The sequence below is a fragment of the Giraffa tippelskirchi genome, chromosome 6 (genome assembly GCF_054371585.1).
Source record: "Giraffa tippelskirchi isolate mGirTip1 chromosome 6, T2T-mGirTip1v1.2.pri, whole genome shotgun sequence".
Lineage (NCBI taxonomy): Eukaryota > Metazoa > Chordata > Mammalia > Artiodactyla > Giraffidae > Giraffa > Giraffa tippelskirchi.
Window position 1 is genome coordinate 27,213,587 of NC_137280.1, and position 17,027 is coordinate 27,230,613.

General features: G+C 34.5%; 1 protein-coding gene across 4 annotated transcripts in view; it reads right to left on the minus strand.

The window, feature by feature from the left end:
* Nucleotides 1–17,027, minus strand: part of CSMD3 (CUB and Sushi multiple domains 3) — a 1,311,921-nt gene that overhangs the window by 82,609 nt on the left and 1,212,285 nt on the right. For 3 of the 4 annotated variants that reach the window (XM_081504393.1, XM_081504396.1, XM_081504394.1), the window contains 5 exons: nucleotides 11,960–12,148; nucleotides 11,416–11,562; nucleotides 8,932–9,120; nucleotides 4,058–4,243; nucleotides 1,840–2,034 (listed from right to left, as the gene is read on the minus strand). In XM_081504393.1, the coding sequence (XP_081360519.1) occupies nucleotides 1,840–2,034; nucleotides 4,058–4,243; nucleotides 8,932–9,120; nucleotides 11,416–11,562; nucleotides 11,960–12,148 (906 nt within the window). The remainder of the gene's footprint in view (nucleotides 1–1,839; nucleotides 2,035–4,057; nucleotides 4,244–8,931; nucleotides 9,121–11,415; nucleotides 11,563–11,959; nucleotides 12,149–17,027) is intronic. The other variant, XM_081504395.1, reaches the window with a different exon arrangement.

A 17,027-nucleotide genomic window follows, 5' to 3' on the forward strand; every position in this document is an offset into this window, starting at 1 on the left:
TTTACTGAATTTCTGCTGTGAATCAGGCTCTAGCTGGTATTTTCAACACGTAACACCATTAAATCGCAAATAGTAAGTATGAGATAGGTATTACTGTGGGCTTCCCTGGTGGCTCAGTGGTAAAGAATCTGCCTGCCAATGCAGGAGACATGGTTTCAATCTCTTATCTGGGAAGAACTTATGGAGAAGAAAATAACAAGCCACTCTAGTATTCTTGCCTGGGAAATCCATGGACAGAGAAGCCTGGCAGGCTACAGTCCACGGGGTCACAAAGAACTGGACATAACAAACGAAAAACAACAAGGTATTACTGTAATTTTCTAGTTTAAGAAAGAGAATAAAAATTCTGAAAGAGATGGGAATACCAGACCATCTGACCTGCCTCTTGAGAAATCTGTATATAGGTCAGGAAGCAACAGTTAGAACTGGACATGGAACAACAGACTGGTTCCAAATAGGAAAAGGAGTACATCAAGGCTGTATATTGTCACCCTGCTTATTTAACTAATATGCAGAGTACATCATGAAAAACACTGGGCTGGAGGAAGCACAAGCTGGAATCAAGATTGCTGGGAGAAATATCAATAAGCTCAGATATGCAGATGACACCTCCCTTATGGCAGAAAGTGAAGAAGAACTAAAGAGCCTCTTGATGAAAGTGAAAGAGGAGAGTGAAAAAGTTGGCTTAAAACTCAACATTCAGAAAACTAAGATAATGGCATCCGGTCCCATCACTTCATGGCAGATAGATGGGGAAACAGTGGAAACAGTGTCAGACTTTATTTTTTGGGGCTCCAAAATCACTGCAGATGGTGACTGCAGCCATGAAATTAAAAGACACTTACTCCTTGGAAAGAAAGTTACGGCCAACCTAGACAGCACATTAAAAAGCAGAGACATTACTTTGCCAACAAGTTCCGTCTAGTCAAGGCTATGGTTTTTCCAGTGGTCATGTATGGATGTGAGAGTTGGACTATAAAGAAAGCTGAGCCCCGAAGAATTGATGCTTTTGAACTGTGGTGTTGGAGAAGACTCTTGAGAGTCCCTTGGACTGCAAGAAGATCCAACCAGTCCATCCTAAAGGAGATCAGTCCTGGGTGTTCATTGGAAGGACTGATATTGAAGCTGAAACTCCAATACTTTGGCCACCTGATGTGAAGGGCTGACTCATTGGAAAAGACCCTGATGCTGCGAAAGATTAAGGGCAGGGGGAGAAGGGGACGACAGAGGATGAGATGGCTGGATGGCATCACCGACTCAATGGACATGGGTTTGGGTAGACTCAGGGAGTTGGTGATGGACAGGGAGGCCTGGCGTGCTGCGGTTCATGGGGTCGCAAAGAGTCGGACACAACTGAGCAACTGAACTGAACTGAACTGAACCATCATATAACACCAAAAGGCAGAGGTTTTCATTATAGTCTTTCGGTTGAAGCCCAATTCTCCACCATTTATAGGCTCTGTGACTTAACATAACATGATTAAATTCTTGGGCAGAGTTTCTTCTTTAGTAAAATAAATATAATAATATTAACTAATTTATATAATGGGAACTAAGTTATAATTGAAATAATACATGTAAAGGCCTAAAATCAGTGCATAGTTGTTTTAAGTAATGATAGACCTAGAATCCAAGCAAAGGATACCTGAATCCAAAGACTGTTTTTAATAAGCATTTACAAATACAAAAACAGTTACAAAGTTTTTAAGTTGACTTGAGAATAATTCATTTTTTAAATAATATTACCTCATTATTGTTCTAGAGTGTGTAGAGAAGTAATCAAGTAATTCAATCGCCAAGGATTGCTTATGAAATAAGTTTAATGGAGTGTATACTTACTTTGGCAATATGGTCTTTCATTTCTCCAACTCCAGGTACCATTAGGAAGACATTCAATAGAAGCAGGACCTAATCCATGATAACCAGGATCACAGCTGAAAACTACTTTGGTTTTGTATTCATAATGGGAACCATTCACAATTCTCCATCTTCCATGTTCCAAAGTAAAGGAATTGATACTTGGACATGTAACAACTATACAAAAACCAAGATAAATACTACTAAGTCAGTCATGTCTGTTTTACTTAATTATGTCTCATGTCTATTCCATTCTTAGTTCATCACTTCCTTCACTATTGTGCCATAAAAAGTCTTTAGTAATTTTTTTTCATGTTAATCTTTCCCTCAGCTCTATGGTATTATTTGAAGTTCCTTGAATATGTCATCCTATTTCACAGTTGAAAGAATTTGTACATATTGTTCTATTCACCTAGAATCTTTATTACTGACTTTATATTTTGAGAAAATCTGTTTTTTGAGAATGATCTTTTTATGCAAGACTTGTGATATTGAGGTGGAAATTGTTAGGCAGTCAGTGTAGGGTCAGAGGCTCTGTTCTTTTCTAATTTCAATTTTAATTGTCTCATATGAATGTTCTGCTCCACTAGCCTAAAGCCACATTTGCTCCAGTTTCCAGGCATTCAGAGGAATGCCTCCCTAGTCTGGAGGGTCATAAAACATGCAGACCCAGGACAAGACCATCATTAACTGAGGTCCATTTTATCAAGGAGAAAAACTCCAGGTGGACCATTAACTTTTAAACATATATTTGGTCCCTAAATAATTGTCTGAGGTCCTGAGAAAGGGTCAATGGACGCATCACAATATCTGGAGACACTGAGAAAAAGGGGGACCCAAAAAAGCCATAAAAATGACAAATTGGATGTGGCAACATTTAAACTGATTGGTCAGAAATTACACACATCTGGCCCTGAGCCAACCAAAACTGAACAGATTAATTCTAATAAAGATATAAAGTGCTGTTATTCACGCCTTTTGGGGGCTCTTTACCCCCTCTTGAAGAAGGAAATGGCAACCCACTCCAGTATTCTTGCCTGGAGAATCCCAGTACCCCCTCTCAGTGTCTATGCTAAGAACTTTATATCTCTATCCTTTAAAATAAACTTTGCCTGTGTGAGTGTTTACAAGTTTTCAGTATGCACTCTTTGGCTGAATAAACAGAACTCAGTTCCCAGTGTCAATATAAACTTCAGCTAATTCAAAACTTGCTCAGCATAAGTAAATGCATTACTAGACACTTATGTTAAGATTTCAAATAATTTAAGAATCCCATTTTAAATGAAATCACAGCTAAGTTGAAATGTCAGTACTAAAGGAGAATAAATAATTGATTTATAGAGAAAAATTAAAGAAAGACCTTATTTAAGTAATTTCCAATCCTTTTGTTATCAAATATTTTACCTGAATTATTTTCAATAACCATTATATAATATTATTTCACCTATTACAGTATTAATGACACCAATGAGAAATATTCTAAATATAAGTTCTATGAGGAATTCTGACAATTATTGAAAAGCTTGGATCATCTCAGCAGCATCATTTATGTTTGTAAAAATCAGAACTGAATATATTAAATATAATTTCATTCCTGCAAACTTAAAAAAATTTTTCAAAAGACCTATGTATTGAAACGGAGAAGGCAATGGTGTCCCACTCCAGTACTCTTGCCTGGAAAATCCCATGGACGGAAGAGCCTGGTGGGCTGTAGTCCATGGGGTCGCTAAGAGTCAGACACGACTGAGCGACTTCACTTTCACTTTTCACTTTCATACATTAGAGAAGGAAATGGCAACCCACTCCAGTGTTCTTGCCTGGAGAATCCCAGGGACGGGGGAGCCTGGTGGGCTGCCGTCTATGGGGTTGCACAGAGTCGGACACGACTGAAGCGACTTAGCAGCAGCATGTATTGAAAACATGCTGACTGATGGATGCCTTTCTACAAAGTAAATAAAAATTTTTATGTAAAATAAAATGTCATTTTATTCTCTTGACATATGTATATTCTAGAGCTTCTGAAAATGAGTAAAAAGTCCTTACACTATATTCTAGTTCTTTATAGCACAAGACAGCTTAATTTACTTTTATTTCTTAGACATCACTTCAGGGAAGAGCTCTACAATTTGATACATAAAGTTTTAAATCATATAAGATACCAGTAGAAACACAAGTGATGAAATTTCCTTAACATACATACCAACACAGCGAGGGGTCTTGTTATGATTGCTCCAAGTTCCATCTGATTGACATATGGCCGTGGTAAGTTCCTTAGATGACAATCTATATCCATCATTACAAAAATAGGTAACTCGGGTTCCTACCAAGTAGTCTGTTGTGAGTATTCCTCCATTTGTTGGAGCTTTAGGAATCCCACAGGAAATTGCTGAAATAAATACATACATAAAAGACCAAAGAAGCAGAAAAAGAATTAGATGTCTCATTAACTGTAAAGCATATAAAACTATTTGGAATTTTATTAATTCCTCTGAAACAATTTCAGAATATCTCCCCAAAGAGCTTTTCTGAGCTATAACTTTTTCTGAATCATTTATTTCAAACTCTTATTGCAAGTGTTTTTAAGTCGATGAATCCATACATTATTAATGCTTGCTTTCTTAGTTTCTTCCTGAGTTTCTTGTCAGTGTGTGCATGATTATCAGCATGTTTATAGATTATATGAGAAGGCAAGGTAGGTAAATATAGAGTGCATTAGTGCTAACTAATGTCTGGACCTAGCAAATTAGGTCTATTCAATTTGAATAAAGAGTTTACAGGTGGTGATAACCAACGCTCATGAGGATTTGGGGCAGGAGGAAAACAGAGGTTTTTACCTGGAAGCTGGATATTACCTTATCTTAGGTCCAGTCAAATTCTATGTGCTTAAGCACCATTCATGGAATATGATGTGTATGGATATGTCTAATAAATATATGGCCAGGACTTATTGTTTTCAATGTAGCTTGGATATTTCTGCCTTTTGCTGATATGTCTTTGATGTCTTGATTTTTATTTACAATAAATCTAATTTACACAAAAGTTAGTTTTACCATAAGGTGCTATTTACTGTATAGATTTTTATTTAGATAGTTTATTGTATATAAGATATTTTCACATAAGCTAAAATGTCTATAGAGAAGTCCCCTAAAGTCAGTTGCTTCCAATCGGTGCTCTTCAGGTACACAATTTGCATCTCCAAAAAGAAAAAAAATAAACTTTCAAAGAATATATTTGGCAGACAAACCCTAAATGAGATTTGCTGTATCTTTTATATACTATTCAGTATAAATATTCATACATCTATCTGCAGAAAGATTAATATATTTGAATATGGGTATAGACTTGAACCAGCTGGAATCATTTAAGACATCTGGTCATAAAATTTCTAATTTCTGAAATAGCTCTTTTATTGTTTTCACATAAGACATTTTGGACTTGTAACTTTATTTTTCTCATATGAAAAGAAATAACAGAAAAATGTGAGTTTAGTTGGAATATTTATAAAAGTTGTATTCTATTTACCAGTATCTCATTTCAACCTAAAATTATTTCTGCTTCTCGTATAAAGCCTATCACTTAGGTGTTTAATTTTGATTAATCCATGCAAATTGACTACAAAGTTTAAAAAAAAAGTAATCTTAGCTAAACCTATAAAAAATTCTCAACGTTGAATGGCAGACCCCCTACTGTTGAATAGTTGATCTTTTGTAATTTGATAACTTACAAATTATAAACAGAAACGTAATTTTGATTTAAAAATTATATAAGCAATCTCATATAATTATGTTATTATCCCAGCGATCTAATTATAGACCTCTAAAATAGTGTCCCAAACATAAATCATTCCCTGAAAATCTATTAAAGCAATGTTAGTATTTCCACTTAGAACTTCTGGGAATTTCAATTTTTAACAAACCATCCCCACTGAATCCCTACTGAAGACTGTTAACTGCACATTGTTGGGATGGTATAGGTTAAACTTATAGCAAAGTAACAATGCAATTTAAATAGTATAGATTTCATATACATGGTTAGTATAAAATGACTATATTTCAGAACTGAAAAAGAAGACAACATACTAAAATGATAGGACAAATGTGCCTGTAGATACCTTACAATTTAAGTTCTTAGCTAAAAAAAAAGAAAAACATAGTTCAGAAGAACCTTCATCACTGAGCGATTGTCAGAGGCTTCTCTCCAGAGCTCTCAAAAATAACAAATTAAAAGTGAAAACAGGGAATATAAAGTGACTGTTTCTACACAACCCTGTACTGTTGCAGCCTGGTGGAGCAGAGACCAGAAACCCCCGCATGACTCCAGGGTGCAGCAAACTGCGCCCTCCTGAGTGTCTTGTAAGCATGCCCACCGGACATACTTGGGGCAGGACGTGCTTTCTGCTCCGCTTCACTGCCTGCCCCTGTGTCCAACCCCATGGACACAAAACAAGATGTTCCTGATTAACAGCAGAGCCTTAACTTTACTCCCTTTTTACGGTGTGCTGATCAAACTTCCCAGTATAGCTATTTCCTAATGATCTCATATGACTTCTACCAATAAAAGTACGGGCTGAAAGGAGTCATTTTGTCTTCCTGCCATGGAGAGCTGGAGGGCCCCTTGACTCTCTGCTTGCCAAATTATCTGTGTCTGTCTTTTCATTAGGCGCTCACCTTGTTTCACATCTTTCTCACCCTCTGTGCTGGACACGGCACTGTACAACACTCAGTTATGTAGAGGGATGCTGCTGCTGCTAAGTCGCTTCAGCCGTGTCCGACTCTGTGCAACCCCATAGACGGCAGCCCACCAGGCTCCCCCGTCCCTGGGATTCTCCAGGCAAGAACACTGGAGTGGGTTGCCATTTCCTTCTCCAATGCATGAAAGTGAAAAGTGAAAGTGAAGTCGCTCAGTCGTGTCCGACTCTTAGCGACCCCATGGACTGCAGCCTACCAGGCTCCTCTGTCCATGGGATTTTCCAGGCAAGAGTATTGGAGTGGGGTGCCATTGCCTTCTCCGTAGAGGGATGATAATGATTTAATTCAAGGGGTCAGTGAATGATCAGTCGATATACAGACAAATAAAACACCTAACCAAACCCAAATAGAGATAACAGAATACTTTTTCTATCTTTAACTGTGTTCACGTTGTCTAACCATAGCTCCCAAGTAAATATATGCAAGGACGTATAAGGAAACTGAAAAGACAAGAAGAATAAAAATGTCTGAAGAATGCAAAACAAATTTGGAACAACAACAAAAAAACTGTATTGTGTATATAGCTCTTTCCAATGATATTTAGCCATTTCATCTTAGTTATATCCAAACACAGATAGGTCACATACTATAAAATTTTTTTATAAAATAATTCATCTTTTAAACTTGTTGCCATGAAAATCAAGGGTCAATTTTGGAAATGATTCTTCAAGTTAATAATATAAAATTTTATCACTTTACTATGTAAAATGTCTTTTTTTTCAGCTACATTTTGATTTATCTTTTGTAATTATGGAAAAATTTCAAGTCAAGAACAATAAAAAAGTTTCTATACATAAATGTCATATTATATACCAAAAAATCAATGAAATAGTGCTAACATTACAAAACAATGTCAAAATTTCAGAAAGTTCATGTATACAATTAATCTTTAAGAAAACTTTAGTGAAAACAGTTAACTATTGATTAAAATAAAAAATTTTAATTGAAAATTCTTGGTAACTGATATTTAATTGTTCAAAGTTCAGAGCATTTAAATGTTTATTTTAAATCCATATGATATGGAAGTTATTATATATATTCTAAATTCTCATGATTTAAAAATTATCAGATTATGATTCTTTTTCAGATCAGTTCTGGAAAACTACCTAATACTAGAAGTGTATAAATACATTTGCTATTCACTGGTCAAAGAAAAGCAGATGCTTTGACAGTTTATTAAATGTATCTATTCTACAAGCAGTCAGTGCCTTCAGTGTTGGTAACCCACTATCTAATAAGTAATTAATGTTTCTACATCAATAAAACAAAGAAACAGCTTTTCAGTTCTCATTTTTTTACATATATCTATGAAAGCTATATTTTCATGAATTAGAGATCACAATTTAACAAGTAAAAGAAACCATTTCAGTTATCTGGTAATATCAAATCTTTGTTCATTTCAACTTGCTGTTATTAAATTTTAAATTTTAATTGATTTGATTTATATTTTATTTCTTAATATAAATTGCCTTCAATAGGTAAATGATAGGTAACACCCATTAATTTTTAAAAGTGCTTTGCATTTTTAATGCGAGGGTTCACAGTTGTTATATATGCCTTCATATGCTGGGTAAAATAAATCAAATATAAATTTAAATTTGATATGGCAAAATAATGTGATATGTTTTAAGATTGTCAAAGTCCAATGACATTACATTTTCCTACGGAACTGTTAAACTTGTCTTTATGACTATACCTAGTAAGAGACTCAACTACTTTTTAAAAACATTTTTGGACCTAGTCCAAAGCTCTAAAATGTGCCATTTGTTCATTTGTCATTCTTCTGCATTGCATGATCAATCCTCAGAGTGTGCCTTGATTTTTAACAAAATGAAAGTCATCTCTGTCAAGTTAGCTAAACAGTGAAGAAAAAAATAATGTGGTCATTGGCTACATTTTCCATTTTCTTTTACATTTGCTGCACTGAGAACACATTTTTGCATACTTGAGAGTGAATGTTTTCAGTGACCTTGCCCATCTTTTCCTCTTTTTTCTCTCTGCAGATTCCACACCAACACAAAATCCAGTTCTGGGTCATTCATTTCTGACAGCTAAGTGACGGGAACGGTAGATGTATGAGTAGAGTATGCATGTAAGTGGAGAGAGTAAAGACATAAATCACATAACAACAAATGAAGCATTATAAAACAATGTGTCACATGCCCCTCAAATTTATCAGCCTGTGTTTTCAAGCCTTATTTTCCTTAGAGGTATCTATAATATGCTTCTGAATATTTATAATTTTAGAAGTTTCGACAATCTAAATGAAAAAGCTAAACGAGGTTAATCTTCTATTAATATGCCATTTTTGGTTAATATACTTCACCTTGACAAGCAGGGACCGGTGCATCCCATGCGTGATATCCATAGGAAGACTTTCTGCACACAGCACTGCTTTTCCCGACAAGTCGGAATCCTCGATCACAGGCCCAGCGGACCACACTATTTAGCTGTCCACCTGTTTGACTGATAATGTATCCGTGAGGCGGGGATTCTGGTGTACTACAGTAGAAAGCTTTTTTAAAAGAAAATAAAAATCACTGTATAACTAATGAATCAGAAACTCTTTACAATCCAGTTATAAAAATATAATAATACTAGTTCATAAAAACTGGTCAATTCAATTGCCATCTAGGTGAATTTTAATTTATATGGACATCATATTATTTTCCATCCACTTGACAATCTATTGACATAACCTTTAGGAGACATAACTATTTCTGAACTTTTTTCTAATTCTTATTGTCACTGAAGATGTCTCCTAAGTTGAAATACATTATACTTTTGTAACACCCTGAAGGTTCAAAAGCCGTACAAACAGTTCATTGAATTTTGGAATGGTATTATTTCCTGTCGTTTGAAAGGCTTATATGCCACAGTTTGGGTAGCAATATTTTAAAGCATGTGTCTACATGTCACTTTGAAATTATCTCCAGACACCTATGTCATGTTAGGGCATGCATTTCATTCTGGTGGATGTCTAAAATAGACCCCTTCACATTTCATAATCCTCTCTCCCAGTTTATTAAAGAGTTTCCATGCTGTCAAGAGTGCTTACATATGGTGATAAAAAATGCCAATAAAATAAAACTTTTTTCATCTCCTGAAGTCTGAAATGTCAAAAGATAATGTCAACTGGCTTTTTCATATACATGTACTTTTGCGACTATTCAGCCTGGCAGGATCCATTTACCCTTTGAAACTTCAATGTATTCATTTGAGATAAAAATGAGACTTTAGGGGTAAATAGTAAGAAAGAGATGGACTTAGAATATATGTGTCATAACCTGTCATTTTCTAAAGGCAAAATATGTACTCAATATGTCAAGTCATTCTTAGGGCTAAAAATGATGTTTTCATTATATTTATGTCCAACTTTGTCATGAAGATCAACATAAATAAGTCTTTAATATAGTCTTTAATATGGTGAATCTAATGCTCATAATTTTTGGATTTAAATGGTTTCCCTTTAAGTTATTACGGTCATTAAAAATACAACTTAATGTTCTGAATTTTTAAATAGAGTCTGGGCACAGCTTTAATAAAAAGATATATATAAAGTTCATATGATAGAAACTTTGATTCAAATATGGAAAAATATTAAGAATGACTTGGGTACATATTTCAGTCTTTAAATATTTCTCCTTTGCATGTCTAATAATATTTCAAATAATAGATATCTATTATAGGATAAAAATTGTAAATATGCTATCATATAATGTCAGTAACAACTTACTTGTGATATGGAAAAGACACATGGTTGACAAACTATCATCTTATAGTTTTAAAATCAAAGTAGACCAAAAATATTGTATTTCTATATTAAATACTATACATGCAAATTTATATAAATGAGTAAAATTCAACAGTTTATATTTAAAACTACAATCAAATTTATTTAAGTTTATATCTACAATTGTGTCAGAATAATTTATAAAATATTTAAGAAAGTAATTTTCAGAAGAACTGATTTGCAATGATCCATGGCTTCAGGAGACATGATCTGAACACTAAAGAAAGAGATGACTGATTGATTCTGAAGTGTTTTGTTCCTGAGCACATACCCATGGCCTCTGACATGACTTAGGATGGTAATAAAGAAAAGGGATATAATCTTTGCATAATGGAAAACCATGTACACTTATTCAACTGAAAAATTTTGGATTCAGTATCAGTAGACCTTATAAACAGGAAGGCATATAGAAAAAGCTATTTCATCTTGATATTAAGAAGAATTTTCAGCCCTCATCTTTTTCACTGTTACTTAGTAAAAAACAATGATGAAAAAACAATTTTTTTTAAACCAAAGGTTTTTAAGTGATATATTCATCATTTTGTATTTTAATATTTAAAATATGTTAGCAAGTATCATAAATCAGTGGGCAATGATGAAAACAAAGATTTTTACAATTGTTATGTTTATCTTTTGTTTAAACTTATTAAAGGAGTTATATATTAAATAGATCAGATATACACAATTGAGCAACCCTATTATTTTGTGAGTGTTAAGGGAAACTTCTCTTGGGAAAATAAGCACTTAAAGTATCAAAGTTTATAATTAACTTCAGTCATAAATACTTTAAGTGTTTTTAATTATTTCAAAAATCATGTGAAATATATAGTACTGCTTATCACTATAATAAGGAAACAGAGGGACAGAAATGTTATATAAATAACTCAAGAAACATCGATAGAGGAATCATGATTCAGATTCATACCTAACTGAATAGTATCTGTGTCTGTGTTCCTTAATCACAACCACACTGAGGATGCAGGTGAGATCTGCATTGAAGTTATAAGTATCACATACCTATATATCTTATCCGGAAGCCTTTTTTGTTATTGCCATGATCTGCTGACCATTGAAGGAATACTTCATGACCACTGCTTGTTATATTAAAAGCAGAAGAATAATCACCACTGAGTGAAACAAGCACTGGACTTTGAATATTTGGTCCTTCAGAAAGAAAATAATACAACTTAGATATAACTGAGCTTTATGTTTAGTATTTCATGTTTAGTATTCATGTTTAGTATTTCATATATTTAGAATAGTATTAAATATGGTGAAATTCATCCAGGGCCAATTTGCTTCATCAACCATAACTTAAACATAATGTGTTTGTTTACACATTTTAATTCCATAGCTAAAGCAGCTACAATTTATAACAAAATGATCAAGCTAAGTGCAATTTTCATATGGTATATAGGTAAGTGTGATGTTGCTACTTTTAAAATTATCCTTAAGATAAAATAAAGTCATATAGGCAGTTATTCATATTGAAGGCATGAATGTATAATTAGAGCACTTGAATTGGATTTGTGAATATCCAGTAAATATAACCTATGGTTACCATCATACACCTGAAGAACATCAAATTCTTTTTCTGTCTGGAAGAATTCTACAAACATGCTGATGTTATATCCTTTTTCCACAGAAATGCTCCAGGCACACATTTGAAGATTTGGGTAACTGTCAGGATATCCAGGGCTCAATATGACTCCCGTAGAATCCAGGCGTAATTCATTGGCAGGACAGAGCACTGTCAGAAAAAATGTATCATTAAATAATGCTCATGTTTCAGACTTAAGTGAAAACTGCATTTTAAATACTGGACATTCTGTTCCTATGTTAAATAACAATAAAGGAAACAATACTTTGAACCACGTGTATAAAATGACAACTTGTATAACAAGCTTGCAGTTCAAAAAATGAAGCAATGTCCTAAAATTGTATGATATTAATTTCCTTTTTTTATTACATGGGAGACACATTTTCTTTCTGGATTAATAAATATAAATATGTAGATAATTAAAAGATAAGGCATTTGTCTCCCTATCTTTATATTATTTCCCTATCTTTCTTATGTTCTTTTCCCTCTGCCTCTTATCTATGTCCTTTTCCTTCTTGACTTTTTCTTCTGTCCTCAAACTTTCATTCACTCAGGTATGTGAGGACAGACAGGAAGCTGCCCTACCTCAGAGTGTTCATTCCAGACAAAGCTACTTCTCTAATTTCAGGAATATGCTTAAACCATGAGGATTTAAAACAATTTGGGGTCACCAGTTACCTTTCCAGAACAAAAAGGTAAGACAGAGCATAAGCTGTTCATTTCATAACAATATATCAACTGCATCTCCAAAGTATAATACACTAGTAAATAATGGCAACATATGATTGTTCGTTAATCAAGTTAATAACTTGAGTTAATAAAATCTGCCATAAACTAATATACAGATATTTGAATTTTTACTATAGAATATACTATAGCTAACCTAAGAACTGTTTTCTTTCTTTTTTATTACCTCTATTTCTCTTATTGAATCTGAGATGTTTGCATCTTGGATGTGATTTCAAAATTAAAAAGTAACAATTCAACAAATAGTATTGGATCATTCTCAGTCTAAAAAGAGAAATCTGATGTTTGCTTTTTACAAAGTGAAAAATATGTAAAATAAACAAATGAATAAACAAATTTTAAGGTTAGAAATGGAATGGAAAAAAATGAGTCAAAGATAAAGATTAATGAATATATAGCTATGACATACTGAAATAAAGAATATAGATAATTAAAAGATATGACAAGTAAGTTTTAAGAAAAGGGTTATGTTGTGTGTGTCCAGCTACTGATATTTAATATTTCTCAAATATTTAGCTAGGTGAGTAACTGTGTTACTGAACATGTTCAGTTCAGTTCAGTTGCTCAGCCGTGTCCGACTCTTAGCAACCCCATGAATTGCAGCACGCCAGGCTCTCTGTCCATCACCAACTTCCGGAGTCTACCCAAACCCATGTCCGTCCAGTCAGCGATGCCATCCAACCATCTCATCCTCTGTCGTCCCCTTCTCCTCTTGCCCCCAATCCTACCCAGCATTAGGGTCTTTTCCAGTGAGTCAACTCTTCTCATGAGGTGGCCAAAGTATTGGGAGTTTCAGCTTCAACATCAGTCCTTCCAATGAACACCCAGGACTGATCTCCTTTAGGATGGATTGATTGGATCTCCTTGCTGTCCAAGGGACTCTCACGAGTCTTCTCCAACACCACAGTTCAAAAGCATCAATTCTGCGGTGCTCAGCTTTCTTCACCATCCAACTCTCACATCCATACATGACCACTGGAGAAACCATAGCCTTAACTAGACAGACTTCTGTTGGCAAAGTAATTTCTCTGCTTTTAAATATGCTATCTAGGTTGGCCATAACCCTTCTTCCAAGGAGTAAGCGTCTTTTAATTTCATGGCTGCAATCACAATCAGCAGTGATTCTGGAGCCCCAAAAAATAAAGTCTGACACTGTTTCCACTGTTTCCCCATCTATTTCCCATGAAGTGATGAGACCAGATGCCATGAACTTAGTTTTCTGAATGTTGAGCTTCAAGCCAACTTTTTCACTCTCCTCTTTCACTTTCATCAAGAGGCTCTTTAGTTCTTCTTCACTTTCAGCCATAAGGGTGGTGTCATCTGCATATCTGAGGTTATTGATATTTCTCCCTGAAATTTTAGTTCCAGCTTGTGCTTCATCCAGCCCAGAGTTTCTCATGATGTACTCTGCATATTAGTTAAATAAGCAGGGTGACAATATACAGCCTTTACGTACTCCTTTTCCTATTTGGAACCAGTCTGTTGTTCCATGTCCAGTTCTAACTGTTGCTTCCTGACCTGCATACAGGTTTCTCAAGAGACAGGTCAGATGGTCCGGTATTCCCATCTCTTTCAAAATTTTCCACAGTTTATTGTGATCCACACAGTCAAAGGCTTTGGCATAGTCAATAAAGCAGAAATAGATGTTTTTCTGGAACTCTCTTGCTTTTTCGATGAACATGTTAACCCCTCACTAAAAACCATTCAGTGCCTTCAAAGCCTTCAAGGTTAGTCCCTGCATGTCCCTCCAGCTTTGTTTTCTGCTGTTCTTCCTCTGAAACAGAATGCTCCAAACCTACTGAATAACCTATAATTTTCTCAATTCAGCATATCTGTTAGTGCTTATGTTTCAAATGTCCTCCTCTTGTCTGATACACTCGAAATATTTGGGCACCTCAAAACCCAGATCAAGTCTCATCCTCTATAAAATACTTTCTGAATCTCTCCCCATCAGTCCAAGTAGAACTGCTTATTTCCTTCTTGGTGCCTCTTAATGTATGCTTCTATTATTGCAGTTAATTTTATGGCTATAATTTCTTTGCTTTTTAAACTTTCTTCTTAGGCTATTGTTATAGAAAAGCAAGTGTATGTCTTAATGGTCCCAATGTTTACAACTGAATAAATATTCCATATTATATTTGAAAAACTGAGACAATATGATATAACTTACTGTAAATACAAAAATTAAACTATTCTCATACTAATCAATATAAAGCAAGAATATACTGTTAAGCACTTTCTGTGCATTATATCACTTATTTGCCACCAGAACTTTAAGAAGTGTATACAATTTTTCCCCTTTATACATGTTGTTGTTGTAGTTGCTAAGTCGTGTCCGACTCTGCAACCCCATAGACTCTAGCCCACCAAGATCTTCCATCCATGCAATTTTCCAAGCAAGAATACTGGAGTGGGTTGCCATTTCCTTCTCCAGGGTAACTTCCCAACCCAGGAATCAAACCTATGCCTCATGCATTGGCAGGCGGATTCTTTATCGTTGAGCCATCAGGGAAGCCTTAGTCACCTATTATATTTCATTTATATTAAACCCTTTGAAGAACATCATATTTAGAAATGCTTTCCATGTTTTAAGTGTGATATAAATAACTAAAGAGGATCCAGGGAGGAATAACAAAAGTGACGTAGCCTCTTTTAGGAGAAGTGAAAAAGTAAAATAATTTAAAATAGGTTATTAATAAAAACAGCATAGATTAGTTACAACAGATTCCAAATGAATGACAATTTTTTAGCAGGATTGTGAATTAATTCAATTGAAGAAAAAAATATATTTTTTAGGCCATACTGTGTGGCAGGATCTCATTTCCCTGGATAAACCTCTTCCCCTTGCATTGGGAACATGGACTCTTAACCACTGGACCCAGGAAGTCCCTAAACAAATATTTAAAATCAGATGTTTCTGGCCTAAGTGCTAGGTCAATTAATTAAGATAGTAACTCTGCCTAAACTCATTCTGAGGGATAATTAACTTTAGCTAGTACCCATAGTGTTATTATGAAACAAACATTGGTTGTCTCCTTTTTTTTGTATTCTCCACAGCAGATAAAATAGGAGGAGACACACTTACTACAGGTAGAAATAAGATATTGAAAGTCTTGAGATGAGGGACTCAAATAGGTTAACAAAATTTTTTTTTAATTAAAAATAATGCTGAATTAGGGTCTAGATAAAAATAAGAAGTATTGCTCTCCAAGTGCTCACAATTAAGTTATATATAGGGTCAAGGAAGAAATCTTGATATGTAATTGCTTGTTCATTCAGGAATACAGGTGATAGACTTCAGAATTACCAACCAACCCTAAGATGGCCTACAAAATCATTGATTAAGATCAAGAGAAATTCTTATACTGGTGCTGGTTATACCTCCAAACTCATGTTTTCTTTCTCGACGCTTTAAGAGCCCCTATCTTCTTCTAAGGACTCCATAGAGGTAGAAAAATCAAACGTTTCTTCCTACTGACAGCATGTTTGAAATAATACACAGAATTTTTGTTTTATCATTATAAGAGTTAAGATACTGCATGGAAAATTGGTTTCTATTTCTTAGGAATAAACCCCAATGAAGGAAGCAATTCAAGAAAATCTGGGTAGGGATAATCAAAATCAATTTTACTCAAATTTACCAATATTTATAATTAATTACTATGTAAAAGAAAGAAAGAGAAATCACTCAGTCGTGTCCGACTCTTTGTGACCCCACGGACTGTAGCCTGACCAGCTCCTTCATCCATAGGATTTTTCAGGCAAGAGTACTGGAATGGGTTGTCAGATGTATTAGGCACTATTATGGCCCTAGGAACTACACAAGTTAATAATACATGATTCCTGAACATCAAAATCCCAGTACATCATTCAAGATCCATCATGGTCTTATACTTGTAACATTGAATTGCTTCAAGTCTGCATCTCACCATCTTTCATTTTTGTGTCTTTGCACATACCTCTGTTTCTTGGCTAATTCTTTTGCTATCTCAGTTCTACCAAAGTAAGTGTCATTTGTTATTCAGAACCCATGACTAAGAGAGTAATGTCTCCATCAAGTTTCCCTCTCAAATAAACAGTTTAAAATTATATGATTCTACCTTACTGCTGTATGCTACAGCTTATATAGCTGTCATATTCCTTACACCATTTTGCTTTCATAGCAGGGACCATTTACAAATTTTCTTTTGTTTTTTTCCTTAGATCTTCGTTCTTAATATGTGCTCAATAAAGTTTAATGATTCTAGTGGTTAGAATAGAAGCTACTTGCAATCCACATTGG